A 16,984-nucleotide genomic window follows, 5' to 3' on the forward strand; every position below is an offset into this window, starting at 1 on the left:
TGATTTATTGATCAAATTAACTCCATCTTCTATGCCAGCTTCTGAAAAACAATCCCTGCTTGGAAAACAGATTTGTGCAGCCCAGAAGAGGCACATGTGGCACTGACATATTTGATGTAAACTAATGAACAGGTCAGCAGCAAGTGATCTGTGCAGTCTAGACATTTGTCCCTTCCTCTCATGATGGATAGGAGCCTGCAGCACAGACGGTGAGACTGCCTAGGACCGGGATCGGGATCCAGAGGGAGGATGACTGAGGGAAGAGCGCTGCCATCTGAAACCCTCTTGAGGAGCTGGAGAAAATGGTCGCTTGTGCAGAGCGTCTCATTACTACACAAGCACATCATCTATCAGACATGGCAGTGCAGACCCACACGAAACACACACGTGTTGCAGGTTCACACACACACACACACACACAATCAAACTATTGCATACATCTTGCACAGCAGCAGCAGAAAAGGAAGCTGAGGAGAGAATATGGGTTGGCAAAGCTATGCTGTCTGATTGCTGATGAGCTATCTGCACACTGACATGTAGGTTACGTTCTCTCTGTGCAGTGAGCTTTGCCACAGCTGCTCTGACAGTCTCGTAATTCCTGTCTCAGGATGGAAAATGGGGTTGCAGTCGAAGGCTCAGCTGGATGAGGAGCAGAGGAACGACTGTCCTACATGAGCGACCCTCTGTTTCAAACTAGCACACTGCTATATCTGCATAATCCATGAACTGTAAGCAATAGTTTGATACTTGGAAAGATGAAAACCACTTGCAGCAAAAGTTAACAAATCAACAGATCATAGGGATAAATAAGTCTTTGCCTACCACCTGGGTCTAGACACATATATTTGCCAGAACAGAAATGAACTTAAAACAAGTACTTAGTATCTTGGTTATCCTTTGTCAACCACAGTTTGTGAGCCTTCCAAATTCCCATCACATATATGTTTATATCTGTCATCTCTTCTCTGAATAAAAGAACAAACTAGCAGTCCTGGCACAGCTACAAACATGAGAAAAATCAGAGCGTATTTTTTTCTGATTGTGCAGGACTTCGTAATGCTTCATGCAATCAGTCCATCTCTGTGTGTCTGATTTTTGAGTCCAGAGCTGCTCTGATGTGATGGCTTCACGCAGCTCTCGGCCTGTTTGTCAGTGAGCTTCTGGCTATTTAATGAGGCATACAAACATCACTAGACAGCACGCAGCACAACCTCTGTAGCCTTAAACCCTGAGGATTCATTCTTTTTAATATTAACCACATTACGCTGTTTTAGCATTTACATGCAGTGCACAACAAGCTGAAAATCAAATACAGCGCTCGATAAATATGGGATAGATGTCATTGGGGCACTATCAATTATACCCATACGGGGCAATTTTAAGTTAGTATGTGTATCTGTGGGCAAATTATCTGCAGCTTCGGGCAGCCATGCGTAATCATGCACATGTGAACTGGTGTATGGATGTGTGTCAGGGTGTGCTGTGTATACTAAGCAGTTTAGCGTGTCTGCTCTGCTTCCCAAGAGCAGAAAGGTGAGCGAGGTTCACACTGACAGCACTCAACTCATCTGCTGGAATGATAAGACTTATTGTGTCCCTGCTTGGGGTAAATAACCTCCCTGCTATGTCCTTTGCACTCCCCCTTTATATAACCCTTTCACTGATGCTGCTCACCTTCACCAGTTCTATCCCTCTTCCTGCATACATGCCCCGTTTGGCACACCCTTAGGGCATGTCATGAGTGAATGCTCTTCTAGCACTTTAATTAGACAACTGCGTCTGGCATTGGGGAATATGGGGGGAAGGGAGCTGAGGCTGGGGCACATGAGGTGCCTGGGATGGGGGTTGACTTTAGTTAGGAGTTGGGAGAAATATATGAGATGATGTTTCGTCCAATCATGTGACAGAAGCCTGTTTCCAGGGCTTCAAAAGTGATAATAATCACTGATCGGCAGAGCTATTTCCATGTCAGATCGTAAAACAATGGCCTGAACAGTGTCACTACTCTGGTATTGATTCCTTTCTCAATCAAAGCCTAACTTTAACCATTATCAATCATCAGCTGCTTGTGATTAGTAACAGTCAACGTTACACAATGCTGGTCGAAAGCAATTCACCTTCCTCACTTAAAGAATGATTAAGTGGTTGTAAAACACACATTTTTTAAAGACTTTTGGTCATAGAAATATCCAAAAAGCGTAATTGTTTTCCAGTTACTGTAATTCTTCACATTCTCATCGTCTCTGCCCTTCATCTGTTTCTTGTGCAGGCATTTATTCATCTCATGTCACGTCTCTTCATCTCTTCATCTTCCCACCTCTTGTCACTGCTCGTCTCCTCTGCCTCTTTACAGCAGAAGCGTCAAAAACAAAACTGCTGCTCGTTAGGAAAATAATAGTGAGTGGATTTCTTTTTTTAGGTTCATCTGTTGTGCTGAATCTTTACTCTGTGCAGCGCTCAGTGGGGCTGTTGTACAGAAGTCAAACTCCTGATGGCAAACATGGTGTAGTCAAGATGAAGAAAACCAGTGTGCATTTGTATATGCGTAACAGTGATGTGTACTCATGTTAAAAAGAAAGTACTCCGTCTGTCACTTCTAAGCTTTTACATATTGGAGAATAATAAAAAAAAATCTGGCAGCAGGTTTTAAAAGCGTGTAAACACAAAATCAGGTGAACTACAAACCTTCACATATTGCATTGTGTTACTGTTTATTAAAAAAAAACTGAAGGCAAATGCAGAAGCAGTGTGCAAAAAACTAAGGACCCCCCTCACTGCTTCTACTGAAATTAGGAGGGTAAGAAGCAGCCAGGTGCTGCTAATCAAATACACTTGATTAACTGATTATTAGCCAGTGTGAGCGTCTCCATAAAACCAGTTTGTTTTGGCAGTTTGCTGATCTGGAGCTTTCTGGTGTGTATTAACACAGCGCCAAGGAGGAAAGATATAATCAGTGATCTCAGAGAAGCAACTGTTACCGCCCATCAATCTTGGAAGCGATATATAAGGCCATTTCCAAACAATTTGAACTCCATCATTCTACAGTGAGAACAATTATTCACCGGTGGACATTCAAGACAGTTGCCAAACATCCTGTCAGGCCAAACAAAGTTTAGAGAAACTGCAAAGAAAAACCCAAGAGCTGTCAAATTTTAAAGGCCTATATGTTATAAAAAGACTGAATAAGTATAGTTTGTTTGGAAGGGTCACCAAGAGAAAGCCCCTTATCCCTAAAAAGAACATGTCAACACAGCACAACAGCACAAATGTTTGCAAAGTGGAATCTGAACAAACTACAAGACTTCTGGAACAATGTTCTTTGGATAGATGAGATCAAAGTGGCCATAAAGCCATGTAAAACCAAACCCACCTGTTTTTTTTTTCAATCACTGAATCGATCATGAATTCCTCTGTGTACCAAAATATTCTAAAGTTAAATGTGAGGCCATCTGTCTGATGGCTAAAGCTTATCACAAACTGGCTGGTGCAAGAGGACAATGCACTACGCTCAGCAGCAAATCTACATCAGAAAGGCTGTCAAAAGAAAAGCATCAAGGAGCGGAATGGTTCAGAACTGAACCTGACTGAGATGTTGGCCTTTGAAGAGCTCTGTATAAATAAATGCCAACAAACCTCGATGAACTGAAGCAACGCTGTAAAGATGAGCAGGCGGATATTCATCCACAATGATGTGACAGACCGATAAAATCAAACAAAAAATAATAATTTTACTGCTAACAGTAATTTTACATGCTACTTAATAACACACTGCTTCTGCATTTTGGCTCAGTTTTTGCCGAGTAAAGAAAGACACGGCATCATATGTGTGTGTGTTTCTTCTCAGGTTCTATTTGAATTATTTTAAAACCCAAAAAGGACAGGATGATTTTTAATTATGTCCTAAAGTGTGACACGTTAGAAATGAAAGGCTGCATGTCAGCGCTTACAAATGCCAAAATTGATTTGTGCAGTTTTATGACTCATTATTTTATTGAGATTGTTAATATAAATATTTGATTGTGAATCCATAAAAACACATACACTTATAAACCCATGTTCAGAACCTAATATTATATAAGATTAATGCAAATTCTGCTATATTCTGATAATTTTACATCTAAAAACTTATAAACTGTTGTCATTCCTGAATATCACAGGAGAATTTTTTTTTTTTTGTAAAGAAAGTACAAATTTCATGACCACCAGCATCACAATCAGATGTCTTTCTTGGACACAGTGCATACTTGGTGTTGGGCCTGTTTTCAGCTTTAGAAGATAATTTTTCATGTGTGTTGGAGCTCTTGCTGTTGCTACTATATGCATGTAATAAATGGGCACTGTTTTGCGTTTTTCCATGTTTATTTTATTTATTTGCTTATTGATTTTTTTCAGTACCTCAGGCTGCCCTTGCTTTATGCAGTTCTTTTTTCACCTTAATGGAACAAAAAGGTCTTCTTGATTTGTTTGCTTAGCCTGACTGTCTTTATGTTACCTACATGGCTATCAAACAAGACAAGACTGCTTTACCCCATCTGTTTTGTGAGATACATCAGCTTACCTGTGTGCTGACGTAGACTCTGGGTTCAGAGGCTCTAAACCATAAAATATACATTATGTTAGTCTTTAATGCAACAGGAAAAGGAAGTGAAAAGATTAGCAGAGATTTTAAAAATTGGACCTAATCCTCAGCAGGCATTTTTGTCATAGCTGAAAGAGTCAAGCTGGAATTAACAACATTAACCCTTGTTTTTTATGTTCAGGGGTTTCAGGCCATTGTACTCTTAATGGATGGACTTACGTGCAACTTACATCCTCAGACACTGATACAAGTTGTTGTTACAGCTCAGTTTAGACTCGTCGAAAAAAAGCAAACCAGCAAGAAGCACAAACTGTTCTAAACGAATAGAAGGTCAGTGAATAAAACCTGTTACTGTCTTACCAGTCTATTGTTTTCTTTTCTCCTCCTGTAGTGTGTGTGTGTGTGTCTGTGTGTGTGTGTGTGTGTGTGTGTGTGTGTGTGTGTGTGTGTGTGTGTGTGTGTGTGTGTGTGTGTGTGTGTGTGTGTGTGTTTTCTTTCTTATTTTTAAACCATCATCTTTGATCTGTTCCTACTGAAACTGTTCACCTTCAGAAGGGCTCCATAAATCTCTTTTGATCTCGTCTTGGAAGAAAATCCACGTCCAGAATATGAATCAGCATCCAGCCAATCCAGACTGTAGTCAAGCAAAGCACCATCTAAAATGTCTTTCATCATAAGACACATGCATACACACACAAAGAAAGAATGGCTATGATTACAGGGAAGAACATATTCTAGCTCTGACACTAACAGAACAGCACTTCTTGAATTTTAATCTGCTGCAAAGGATAGCCGCTCTAAGTACTGCTCAGCAGACAACATTGTTTCATCATATCAGCAGGTCTGCATAGCATTTAGGGTTTTATCAGGCAATAACAGGCCAAGAAGACATCCCACAGAATTGAAAATATCTTTCAGTACTGTGTGAAATAGCTTAGATAGATAGATTCCAAAGGTCTGCAACCAAAATAGGATATATTGACTGGTTCTTATAGATTTTTACTCACTGAAACTAGGAAAATATTCCATCTCGTCAGATTTTCTTGCAAAACTTGTGTTTTTAGTTTAATTAAATGCACAATTTCCAATTTTAAACTGAAATCTGGTATCCTATACTTGTGTCAAAAAAAAAAAAACACCTCCCAAAAAAGCATGTCCCAACAGCTTTGTTTTGTTCATAGCGAAATTATCTCAGAAATCTCAGAAAAATTATGCATAGTTAATTGCAAAAAAAATATTGATTTTTAAAAAAATGTAAACTCCACATGTTTTGCAAAAAAAGTACGTGATCAGAATCAGAATCAGAAAGGGTTTTATTGCCAAATGTTGAGCAGGTTTACAACATTAGGAAATTGCTGCGGTACTTAGTGCAAACACATACTGTCAGCAACGCTTAAATAAATATAAAAATTAAAATTAAAAGTGCTAAGTAGATAGATATATACATGAATGCAGGTGGTGATCAGTGCAAAATTGGAATGATGCTGTGAACACAGTGTAAGGTCATGTGTTAGTGGTGCGAACAGTCATATGGTTATTGTTCATGAGTCCAACAGTAGAGGGGAAGAAACCCTTCTTATGGCGAGAGGTTCTGGTACGAATGGACCGGAGCCTCCTGCCTGAGGGGAGCAGGTCAAACAGACTGTGTCCAGGGTGAGAAGGGTCAGCTGATGAATGGAGGGAAATGGAGAACAGTTTTGGATTCAGCACCCTAAAAAACATAAAAATTTACCAAAAATATCCCCTGCAGTTGAAAAAAACATTTTTTTGCAGACCTGTAGTTTCTATCTATCGTGGTAACTCGTAACCCTATCGCCACCTCGTGCCCAAAATGACAAAAATACAACATAATAGAAAAAGTAATTTTGTTCAGGCATTTAGGCGTCTGTATGCTAAACATTGAGGGCCCTGGCGTAAACTTACTTTTTTGGGAGGGAAATGTAGTTTCAAACGTTGCCTTTTAGCCGCTAGTTTCCACTGTTTCGTAACAGCCAGTACTACAGCCCCCACAATTCCTGGCGTGCTCCAGTTCGCGTTGCGGGCGACATGGCGTCTTCTTGAAGCGTAGATAAATCGTAACTGTTTTGTTGACAAGTGATTGAGGTAAGCGCTAAATATTTGTAAGTATCATAGACTCTGACTGCGCTGTCCTACCTGCGATTAGCTGATTTTAATTTGGTTTAACCGGAGCTCTTTTGAGCAGCTTTCCTGGAGATAGTTAGCCTTTTTGCTAGCTAACGTAAGAGGCTAGCTAGCTTGCTGCATTTATTTTGCAGAGGATAGGAAGGTAATTCAGTTTCTCTTCTCGTTTAACAAGTTAGTCATTTTCGTTATTGGTTTGTAATTTCTGTCCGCACAAAAAATGTGTCGTTATTTGTTGCTCTAAGAGTTTAATCGCGTTTTCTATCGGAGAGTGTTGAGGAATAACGGCTATCTTCACTTTTTGGGGCACATCCTGATACCCGTTTTTAGGGCATAAGAAACTTATGCATCCACAAAACATATGTTATTTCTGTATTGCTATTGTTTTTCATGTGCTTTCTCTTTTCGTATTTCACAATTTGATTGAGTTCAAAATTGTCAGCCATTAAAAAATGATCAAAATTACAGACAGAAAAATTAGACCAAAGGATTAAGCTAAATATACAAACGGACAAAGGTTGCAACACCCTTCCTTGCATGATCAGAAACAAAACAAAACATCATCACTCTGATCATCAGGCTACCCTTTTTACTTCTTCTTTTGCTATTGATAAGATATATGGCATGAATAATGTAAATATGTTTCACAATTTCAATATTGTCTGAACCAGAGACTCTCACTTTCTTCAAGTAATAGAAACAGATATTTGGCCTAAAATATTGAAATGACATTGCTTAAGTAGTTGTCCAGATAAAGCCATTTGAAAATGACTCCACCGAAAACTCTAAATAGGCTCGAAAATATCCCTAGCTGTATCACAAAAATAGTCTTATGAGCAAACTAACACTAGAAAGCTTTAATTTGACAGCTTGTCTCTTAAGAAGTGCATCATCACCCTGAAATATTTCTTCAGGGAAATCAAGGTTGGCCAGGCATTTTTCTCAAATTTAGTCAACTGAACTCGAGCGTAATTCAATTAGAGGTGAAAAGAAAAACTGGATTTGGAGATGCGTACACAGCAATATATAAACAGTAACAGCTGTCAAACGCATGATCTGTACTCATTGTACATAAAGCATATATAATGTAATATTAATATTAATATATGTCCTGCCACTGTGGTGTGATAACAGTTTTCACTTTTGTAAATGCAGTGAAAGCAGAGTTTAATGTCTGGTCTTTGTGCAGATGGCAGCTGACTCCACAGACAAGAAAGATGCAGACTCTTCGGGGACCAAAGACCGAGAGAGGAAACGCAGCCGTTCGCGAGACAGAGATCGTAAAGTCTCACCTTCCCGCAAGCGCCATCGTTCCCGTGAACGAAACCGCTCTAAATCTCCCGAAAGGTAACCGCTGCACAAAAAGAACCCATCAGGAACACCAGACTGACTTCTAGCTATTAATCTTACTGCGTACTTGTGTTATCTTTCCCTTAAGCTTTTTTGTGTCTGTGTGATTTTGTGTCATTACGATAGAGATCGACGCATGAAAGACAAGGACAGAGACAAGGACCGAGATAGAGATAGAGATAAGGACAGAGACAGGAGCCGTAAGGACAGAGACAGCCATCGGCGCGATAAAGATCGCAGCAGGAGATCCAGGTATGTGACACTGATTAAGCTTCTTCGGTCAAAGCTGGCAAAGGAGATTTTTAGTCATAATTATTTCATAATCAGTGTTTGCCTGAATAACACGCCAATATTTTTCACATTAACAAAAATTTGATATTCAAAGGAATTAAACCCAATTTAAGTGAAAATATTTTCAGTGCACAGTATTTTTGGCACTGACATGACTGTTGCCTCATATTAGAAAATGCCAATAAGGCCAACTGTTAGCAGTGAGGGGTTTTTTTCTCATAAATAAGCCTCGATCCAAATAAAAAGGTCTTTTATCAAACCACCTGAAGTTCATCCTATGTCTGAAAGAAGCAGTTTTGCCTCCTCTCCCTTTAAGTCACCTTTCTTCTCATAAGTCAGTTCTCAGCTGCACTTTCTCACTTGTTAACTAAACTCTTACCAAACATCCAGACGTTTGGATTTTGCTACAGTTAGCACTTCAGCTAAATTTCTGTTTTGCCGTATTTACATTTTTGTCATCTATAGAAGCGCTTCTCCAAGATCAAAGGATGCCAAGATAAAGAAAGAGAAGGATATAAAAGGAGAAGATGACGAGGATGAAAAAAAGAAAAAGGAAAAGGTAAAAATCTGGTTTAGTGTTTGTGTAAATTTGAACTGCCACTTCGGTTATTATTTTGGGTGTTTGACATGTGCTGTTGTTCAGGTCCAGCCGCTGTCTTTGGAGGAGCTTCTGGCCAAGAAGAAGGCAGAGGAGGAAGCTGAAGCAAAGGTGAGAACATCCATCCGTCTGTCAGTTTGTCCATTTTCTAAAGCTTTTCTGGGGCCAGGGCACATGGGCAGAAGTCTTAAGCAAAGATGGCCAGATCTCCCTATTCCCACCCACCTCCTTCCAGCTCATCCATGGGAACACCAAGATGGTTCCCAGGCTAAGCGTCCAGCACACCACACAGTGACTCCTGTAAGGCTGGATACTCTGAACTGTTGTAAGCCTAAATAGCAGTCAGAACCAGTTTCCCAACCCAAAGATGTTGGGAAGCAACACCTGTGTCCACCATGAATAACCCTAACATTATACCCATGCCTGCCCACCTCCTGTCACTGAAGGCGACTCCAGATTGTAGCACAGTCAAGTCCTCTTTAGGAAACTGGTTCCACTTAAATCCAGGCCAACACATATTGCATCCGACCCCTACGGCACTGCAGGTGTTGGCATGCCAATGTCTCCTCTTCATGCTGTGCCCGACTGAGTCCTGTGGGCTAAGGGCCAGCTACCAAGCACTCTCGCTTGAGCTCCTTCCGGACTCCAGAGTGGGGAACCAAAAACTATGCCCTGCACGGGGCGAACTAGTCCTGAACTAGTTTTTTTTTTTTTTTTTTTTTTTTTTCCTGCATTTATGTTTTGTGAATTGCTCTTCATCTGGGAGATTAACTTTTCAATTTAAGATTATAGTTTCTCTAAATTAATATTATTTCTTTTGCTTTGTGTTTTTCAGCCCAAGTTCCTGTCAAAAGCAGAGCGAGAAGCCGAAGCTTTGAAGCGCAGAGAGCAAGAGACTGAAGAGAGAAGGAGGATGATTGAAGAGGAGAGAAAGAAGAGAAGGACGTTTCAGGACATAGGGAGAAAAATGCTGGGTGTGTTTCAGCCTCTAACCTGAAACAGTTTGCGTTTAATTACAGGATATTAACGTGTCGATAACCACCGTGATTCTTTGTTACAGAGGACCCTCAGGAAAGGGAGAGACGGGAGCGTAGGGAGCGAATGGAACGAGAGAACAACGGCAATGAAGATGATGATGAGCGACAGAAGCTCAGAGAGGAGAAAGATAAAGGCAAAGAACTCCAGGCTATCAAGGTTAGTTGCATGAGAAAGAGTTAAAATTACAGTTGTGTACAGATTGGGCTGACAGAAACTGTATTGTGTGCAGACTTACAAACAAAACTTCCACTCATTATTTTGAGGGGCTTGAAAATTCCTAGGGGAAACTGGAAAAGCAGAATTTAAACCGATGTCCACAAATTATTCACAGGAGCGTTATCTTGGTGGGATCAAAAAACGGCGACGGACTCGCCACCTGAACGACAGGAAATTTGTGTTTGAATGGGATGCTTCTGAAGACACTTCGGTCGACTACAACCCGATGTGAGTGGATCGTGAGCACAAAATATATCCACAGATTAGGTCTTTGCGTTCCCTCGCTAAACTCTCGTGATCGGTCTTTGCAGTTACAAAGAGAAGCATCAGGTGCAGCTGTACGGACGAGGCTTCATCGCTGGCATCGACTTAAAGCAGCAGAAAAGGGAGCAGTCGCGTTTCTATGGTGACCTGATGGAGAAAAGGCGCACGCTGGAAGAGAAGGAGCAGGAAGAGTGAGTACAGTGGAGTATCTATAATGGAAAATGATCCTGTATCCATAGTTTCACCTTCAGCTTCCGCCCACCCCCCCCATCTAATCTTTGTTTTACCTCGCTTCAGGACAAGACTGAAGAAGATGCGTAAGAAGGAGGCCAAGCAGCGCTGGGATGACAGACACTGGTCTCAAAAGAAGCTGGACGAGATGACAGACAGAGACTGGCGAATCTTCAGAGAGGATTATAGCATCACCACCAAGGGAGGAAAAATCCCAAATCCCATCAGGAACTGGAAGGAGTACCCGCTGCCTGCACACATTCTGGAGGTCATCGACAAATGCGGCTATAAGGTCAGCTAGGGTTCAACTTATCTGGTTCTGTGTTTTGTAACTTTTATTTTTTAAATTATTTTGTAGCTGTTCACTGTTTTTCACTGTGTTCAATTCAGTCTCCACTAAGGAATTTTTTATTAATTTTTTTCTCTCCAGGATCCGACGCCAATTCAGAGGCAGGCCATTCCCATTGGTTTACAGAACCGTGACATTATTGGTGTGGCTGAGACCGGTAGCGGTAAAACTGCTGCTTTCTTGATTCCACTGCTGGTCTGGATCACCACCCTGCCTAAAATCGACAGGTAACGTGTCTAAGATCCAATAATCTTCAGCAATTTCAGAAATAATAACTCTGCATTTGGACTGTCTTACTGTGCCTCTACTATCTCTTATGATCCTTTGCTCTCTGTATGACTGGATGCAGGATTGAAGACTCAGACCAGGGTCCTTATGCTGTGATCTTAGCTCCGACTCGTGAGTTGGCGCAGCAGATCGAGGAAGAAACCATAAAGTTTGGTAAACCGCTCGGCATCCGAACTGTGGCTGTGATCGGAGGAATCTCCAGAGAGGACCAAGGCTTCCGACTCAGGATGGGTTGTGAGGTAAAACGGAGAGGGCTAAATTTAGAAAAAAAAAAAGTGTTTCTGCCTGTGAAGCAAACTGAAGCCTCACTAACAAGTAGTTTTTAGTAGTTTTTGTTTGCTGTCAGTATTTTTACATCAAAAGAAGCCCATGAGGCTACTGAAATAAACTCAGCAGAAAGGCGAAGATGGTGCAGGACTACTGTTGCATTTGCAGAGCAGTAACAATCTCATCACAGGTGTAGTTTATGGAGGAGCTGTAGGCTCTAGTCTCTGACACACACACACACACACACACACACACACACACACACACACACACACACACACACACACACACACACAGGTGATATTTCAACCAGGAAATTGAAGTCCAGGTGAAGTGAGAGACGTTTCTTCAGCAACACTCACTGTAACCTTAACCAGAACCTTCAGAGGTAAACCCCCCCCCCCCCCAGAAAAACAAAAAAGGTCTTTTATCAAACCACCTGAACAACAAGCTTAAAAGAGAATGAAAGCTCCAATCCACTGCTTGTGTTAAACAGAAGCAGCGTTACCGAATAAAGAATCCAAACTGCTTGTCTTGTTTGCCACTAGCTCTTAAATTTGGCAGCTTTCTTGCAGACTTGGCTGCTGTCAGCCTGCAGCCAAGTTTATTTAATGTGTGTGGATGCTTACACTCCTGATTCACTCTGTTTATAGTAGAATGTTTCCAATCTTTATTTACAGTCTCCCACATTAAGAGCTTAATGGGAGAACACAGATATAATACACACATGCTTCTTGATAATTTTGTGCACATTCAAAACATGGACTGAAAGATGCTGCTGAACAAATTGAGCAGGATGTAAATTGTGCACATTTGCCAAATTGTAAATAAATTAAAAAGCGCAGAGAGTTGTGGGCTAACTCACCGAGCCATGAATATCTGTGATAAATTTGATGAAGGCATAAAGAATTGTGCTTTCATGATTGGGCTCCATATTGGCAATTTTTTTTTTCTTGCTCTTATAATTTCCAGGCTTCAAAGTTTATTTCATACTTTGTTTCTATAACTAATTTTGAGCATCAGTATCATGGGATTTGTCATTGTTTTAATGGTAAAACTGCATCAGTTTCATGTCTATGGCATAGAGCATCTATTGATGTCTTTTCTGAAAACCGTCTGTATGTTTTGTGTGTGTTTGTGATGTGTAGTGCTTCTGTCAGTGTGTATATTATGTGAGTAAAGAAAGAGGGAAGCGGTACAGATGGTGGTACAAACAGTCCACATGGCTCATTCTCAGACGCTGGTAGCTTAGCAGCTTAAATACACACAGACTTTACACTGTGTTATTTGGCAGGAAGTCCATCCTGGCTTTTTATCCATAAGGTGAGGATTCTACTTGAAAATCATCTGTTCACCGGCGTCATATTTGTTTACATCGTCTAACAGATTGTTATTGCCACACCCGGCCGTCTGATTGACGTGTTGGAGAACCGCTACCTGGTACTGAGCCGCTGCACCTACGTGGTCCTCGATGAGGCCGATCGTATGATTGACATGGGCTTCGAGCCCGACGTCCAAAAGATTCTGGAGTACATCCCGGTGACCAATCAGAAGCCAGACACTGAAGAGGCGGAGGACCCTGAGAAAATGACGATGAACTTTGAATCCGGGAAACATAAATACAGACAAGTAGGTCTTTCTTTAGCAGTTGGAATCTTCTGAAGGTACCACATGATTATCTGTTGAATGTTTTCACTGACTGTGTGTCTGATTGCACCGTACAGACGGTCATGTTCACAGCTACCATGCCTCCCGCTGTGGAGAGACTGGCCAGGAGCTACCTGAGACGTCCTGCTGTGGTGTACATCGGGTCTGCTGGAAAGCCTCACGAGAGAGTCGAACAGAAGGTCCTGCTTATGTCAGAGGGAGAGAAGAGGTGAGACGGATGCAAGCATTAATCTTAAACACCAAAAATTTCACTTGCATCAAGATTCTAAATGTTTTGTATAATGTGCCCTTTGCAGGAAGAAGCTGCTGGAGGTTTTGTCGCACGGCTTCGAGCCTCCGATTATCATCTTTGTCAACCAGAAGAAGGGTTGCGACGTGCTGGCCAAGTCACTGGAGAAGATGGGGGTAAGTCACTGTAACCTGAACCACAATGGATCTCAATTTGGGGTCGAGATTTGGTAGAAGCTTCATGCTTTGGAGTAAAAAAAGTAACAATCATGTCAGGGGTGTCAAATATAAGGCCCGGGGACCAGAATAGGCCCGAGAAAGACTCCAGTCCAGCTCACTGGATGATTTTGGAAATATGTGAAAGACAGCATTTTGGATTTTAAATATTTTCCTACAGATAAAGACCTGAAGCATTGCCACTCATAATACACCAAATCAGTTAATGAATAAACAGATAAATGACATTTGATGTTTGTGCCAGCCTGTAGAAATTTCTGGGGACATTTTCTATAAAATATCAACAAATATTTGATTGATTGCCTTAAAATTATGCTCAGATACGTTTAAGGTCATAAGAGAAATATTCCTAGAAGTTTTTGTTTTCCTACTAGCAGATCAAATTGTCTTGTTGCACTAAAATTATATCAATCACTCAAAAAACCCACAGTTTTAGTATAAAGAAGAAGTTATGAAAATTTGGAAAGTCAGATACATTAAAAGGCAACAACAGCTTTTTAATGCACAGTATTAGCCTCAGCTGTACTTAGGGTTCAGTGCTAGTGTTGCATCCTGACATAATGCTTAGTTTCGCCGTTTGTTGTCAGAAGTTTTATCCAAAATACAAAAGAAAGCCAATAAATCTCAGATGGAGGTTTAATTTTAATTCACTTTGGTTTCTGATTTCCTAAAATACTAAATATTTTGAGCAAAGATTAACCTCCACTGTTCCTCCTTCTCTTCTTCTTTGTAGTACAATGCTTGCACGCTGCACGGTGGCAAAGGCCAGGAGCAGAGAGAGTTTGCGCTTTCCAATCTCAAGGCGGGAGCCAAAGATATCCTGGTGGCCACAGACGTTGCTGGGCGAGGTATCGATATCCAGGACGTCTCCATGGTCATTAACTACGACATGGCAAAGAACATCGAAGGTAAGAGGCCTCATCTGGTGTGCAGTGTTTGTTTATTAACTGAAATTTAATTTTTGCCATAGGAATCACTGAATGATTCACTGAATCATTGTTGCACTTTCTCCTCTTGCAGACTACATCCATCGTATCGGTCGTACGGGTCGTGCTGGTAAGAGTGGTGTAGCCATGACTTTCCTCACTAAAGAGGACTCGGCGGTGTTTTACGACCTGAAGCAGGCCATCCTCGAGAGTCCCGTCTCCACCTGCCCTCCAGAGCTGGCTAACCATCCAGATGCTCAGCATAAACCTGGAACCATCCTGACCAAGAAGAGACGCGAGGAGACCATTTTTGCCTAAAATGACCTTTATCAACTGAAGGGGGAGGGGAAAACCCCACCAACTGTTTATTTTTCTCCCTCTCAGGATCTGCTCTCTAGGTTACTCTCACACATTTTGTTGTTCTTTCCCACCTTGTCTTTGTGTTTTGGTCCCATCTGTGCGTGCAGAAACACAGTAACTGGTGCCGAAGTCGTCAGCACACTGGTTCTCATCAGTGTGGGTGGATTTTAAGATAACTTTGTTTTGCGTCTGTAAGCCAGAACCAGGAGCAGTATGCAGGACCCCTATCTGATCTGATCTGTACTGTATAAATACCCAATGCACCAAATTACAGGCAGGATGTGAGTGTAGATGAGCAGTAAGTGCTGTGTTTTTAGTCATAATTTGAGTTTTCTATGTAAGAAACCTTTACCAGAAGTGACACCAGTTTTCTTTGCTTCAGATACATCATTTGATTAAAATGGAAACAGCTGTTTTAAATGTATGATGTGAATACAGCAACTGTCATACTGAGTTTTTTTCTTTTTGCATTAAATTACACGTGAAATGTGGAGTTTTCACAAGTAGAAGAGCAGTGTTTCCTTTCAACATGCCAATTATAGAGCTCTTCATATCTCCTTTAGTTTTCCTCTTGGCATTTCCCACCAATATTCTTTAACCTTTTTATTCCTTTATTTAACCAGAAAAACTCTTTGACCCCAATATCTTTTATATAGGAAAACTCTTTAAAGCTCTTTATGTGTTTATCATATCTGTACTGTTTCCTTTATCTATGCCATGTGGCTCACCACCTTCAAGAGGCACCATAGGGGTCGGGTGCAGTGTGTGTTGGGCGGAGGCCCTAGCAGTCCAATCACCAGCTGTTGAGGCAGGCTTTTTGGACATTGCAGTAATAATGATAGAGTAATGCAAAACTCCCTATTTCTTCAAAATTTACATTTGAAAATGAAGGAATATCGAACTATTACCTGGCAATTACGTGGTAGTTAAGTGGGACGTCATAATAACGCCATAATACTGAAGTTCAATCATTTCTGCTAATACAAAGAGAGGCAGAAAGTTCTGTTTTTGAAACTATGAATAACTATAACTTTATCAATACGGAAAGTTTTAAATCTAATCTTAAAAGTAGAGAGGGTGTCCAAACTGGGACTTGTTCTACAGAAGAGGGGCCTGGAAGCTGAAGGCTCTGCCTCCCATTCTTCTTTTAAATATCCTTGGAACCACAAGTAAGCCAGCAGTCTGAGAGTGTGGTGCTCTATTGGGGGCACTATGAGGTGTTTAAGATAAATACCTCATAGATTATTCAAGATCTTGTATTTGAGGGCAAAGACTTTAAATTAAAAAATGACTCCAAGATTCCTCACAGTGTTACCAGAAGCCAGGAAATGCCACCCAGGGTAAGTACCTGGTTACACACCATGTTTCTAAGATTTTTTTAGGCCAGTATAATAACTTAACTTAGAGGTCATCCACATCTTCATCTTTAAGACATTCCTGATGTCTGGTAGGTTTCATCTGAGACTTTATGGATAGATAAAGCTGGGTATCATCTGAATAGCAATGAAAATGTAAGGTTTTCCTTCTAATAATACTGTCTAAGGAAGCATGTATAATGCATATAGAATTGGTCCCAGCACAGAACCTTGTGGAACTCCATAATGTACTGTGTGAAAAGGACACTATTTACATGAACGAACTGGAATCTATTCTGTATGCTTCAAACCACTCCAGCACAGTACCTTTAATACATATTGCATGCTCATGCAAACCAATGTATGTCATTGGTATCAGATGCTCATAGATGAGTCCACTGTCAGCAGCCATAAGAAAATCATTCATAACCTTCACAGTATTTTTGTACAGTGATGAATTTTGAATCCTGACTGAAACTCTGTTAATCCAGTTGGAGATCCACTTAATTCTTATGGCAGACAGTCCTTTCCTGCTACACACAAATGCTGATAGGTATTGGTCAGTAAATGACAATGAAAGACAAATGAGTTACACCA

General features: G+C 40.9%; 1 protein-coding gene across 2 annotated transcripts; it reads left to right on the forward strand.

The window, feature by feature from the left end:
* Positions 1-6,549: 6,549 nt before the first annotated feature.
* Positions 6,550-15,541, forward strand: ddx23 (DEAD (Asp-Glu-Ala-Asp) box polypeptide 23). 2 transcript variants are annotated; one of them, XM_040008090.1, is made up of 17 exons: positions 6,550-6,682; positions 7,911-8,068; positions 8,198-8,323; positions 8,828-8,921; positions 9,006-9,071; positions 9,796-9,934; positions 10,021-10,154; positions 10,330-10,442; positions 10,526-10,669; positions 10,776-11,001; positions 11,140-11,285; positions 11,408-11,585; positions 13,000-13,242; positions 13,338-13,489; positions 13,578-13,686; positions 14,480-14,654; positions 14,767-15,541. In XM_040008090.1, exons 2-17 carry the CDS (start codon positions 7,911-7,913, stop codon positions 14,988-14,990), a joined length of 2,427 nt encoding a protein of 808 aa, XP_039864024.1. In that variant the 5' UTR covers positions 6,550-6,682; the 3' UTR covers positions 14,991-15,541. The 2 variants fall into 2 exon arrangements, with proteins under 2 accessions (XP_039864024.1, XP_039864025.1); XM_040008091.1 differs by lacking the exon at positions 6,550-6,682 and adding an exon at positions 6,847-6,866.
* The last annotated feature ends 1,443 nt before the right edge of the window (positions 15,542-16,984 follow it).

The sequence above is a fragment of the Simochromis diagramma genome, unplaced genomic scaffold (assembly GCF_900408965.1).
Source record: "Simochromis diagramma unplaced genomic scaffold, fSimDia1.1 OVJJ01000545.1, whole genome shotgun sequence".
NCBI classification, from domain to species: domain Eukaryota; kingdom Metazoa; phylum Chordata; class Actinopteri; order Cichliformes; family Cichlidae; genus Simochromis; species Simochromis diagramma.

Coding starts and splice junctions, on each gene's coding strand:
- ddx23 (XM_040008090.1), top strand. CDS start 7,911: ATGGCAGCTGACTCCACAGACAAGAAAGATGCAGACTCTTCGGGGACC. Junction 8,922..9,005: donor AAAAAAAGAAAAAGGAAAAG/GTAAAAATCTGG, acceptor GCTGTTGTTCAG/GTCCAGCCGCTGTCTTTGGA. Junction 11,586..12,999: donor GACTCAGGATGGGTTGTGAG/GTAAAACGGAGA, acceptor ATCGTCTAACAG/ATTGTTATTGCCACACCCGG.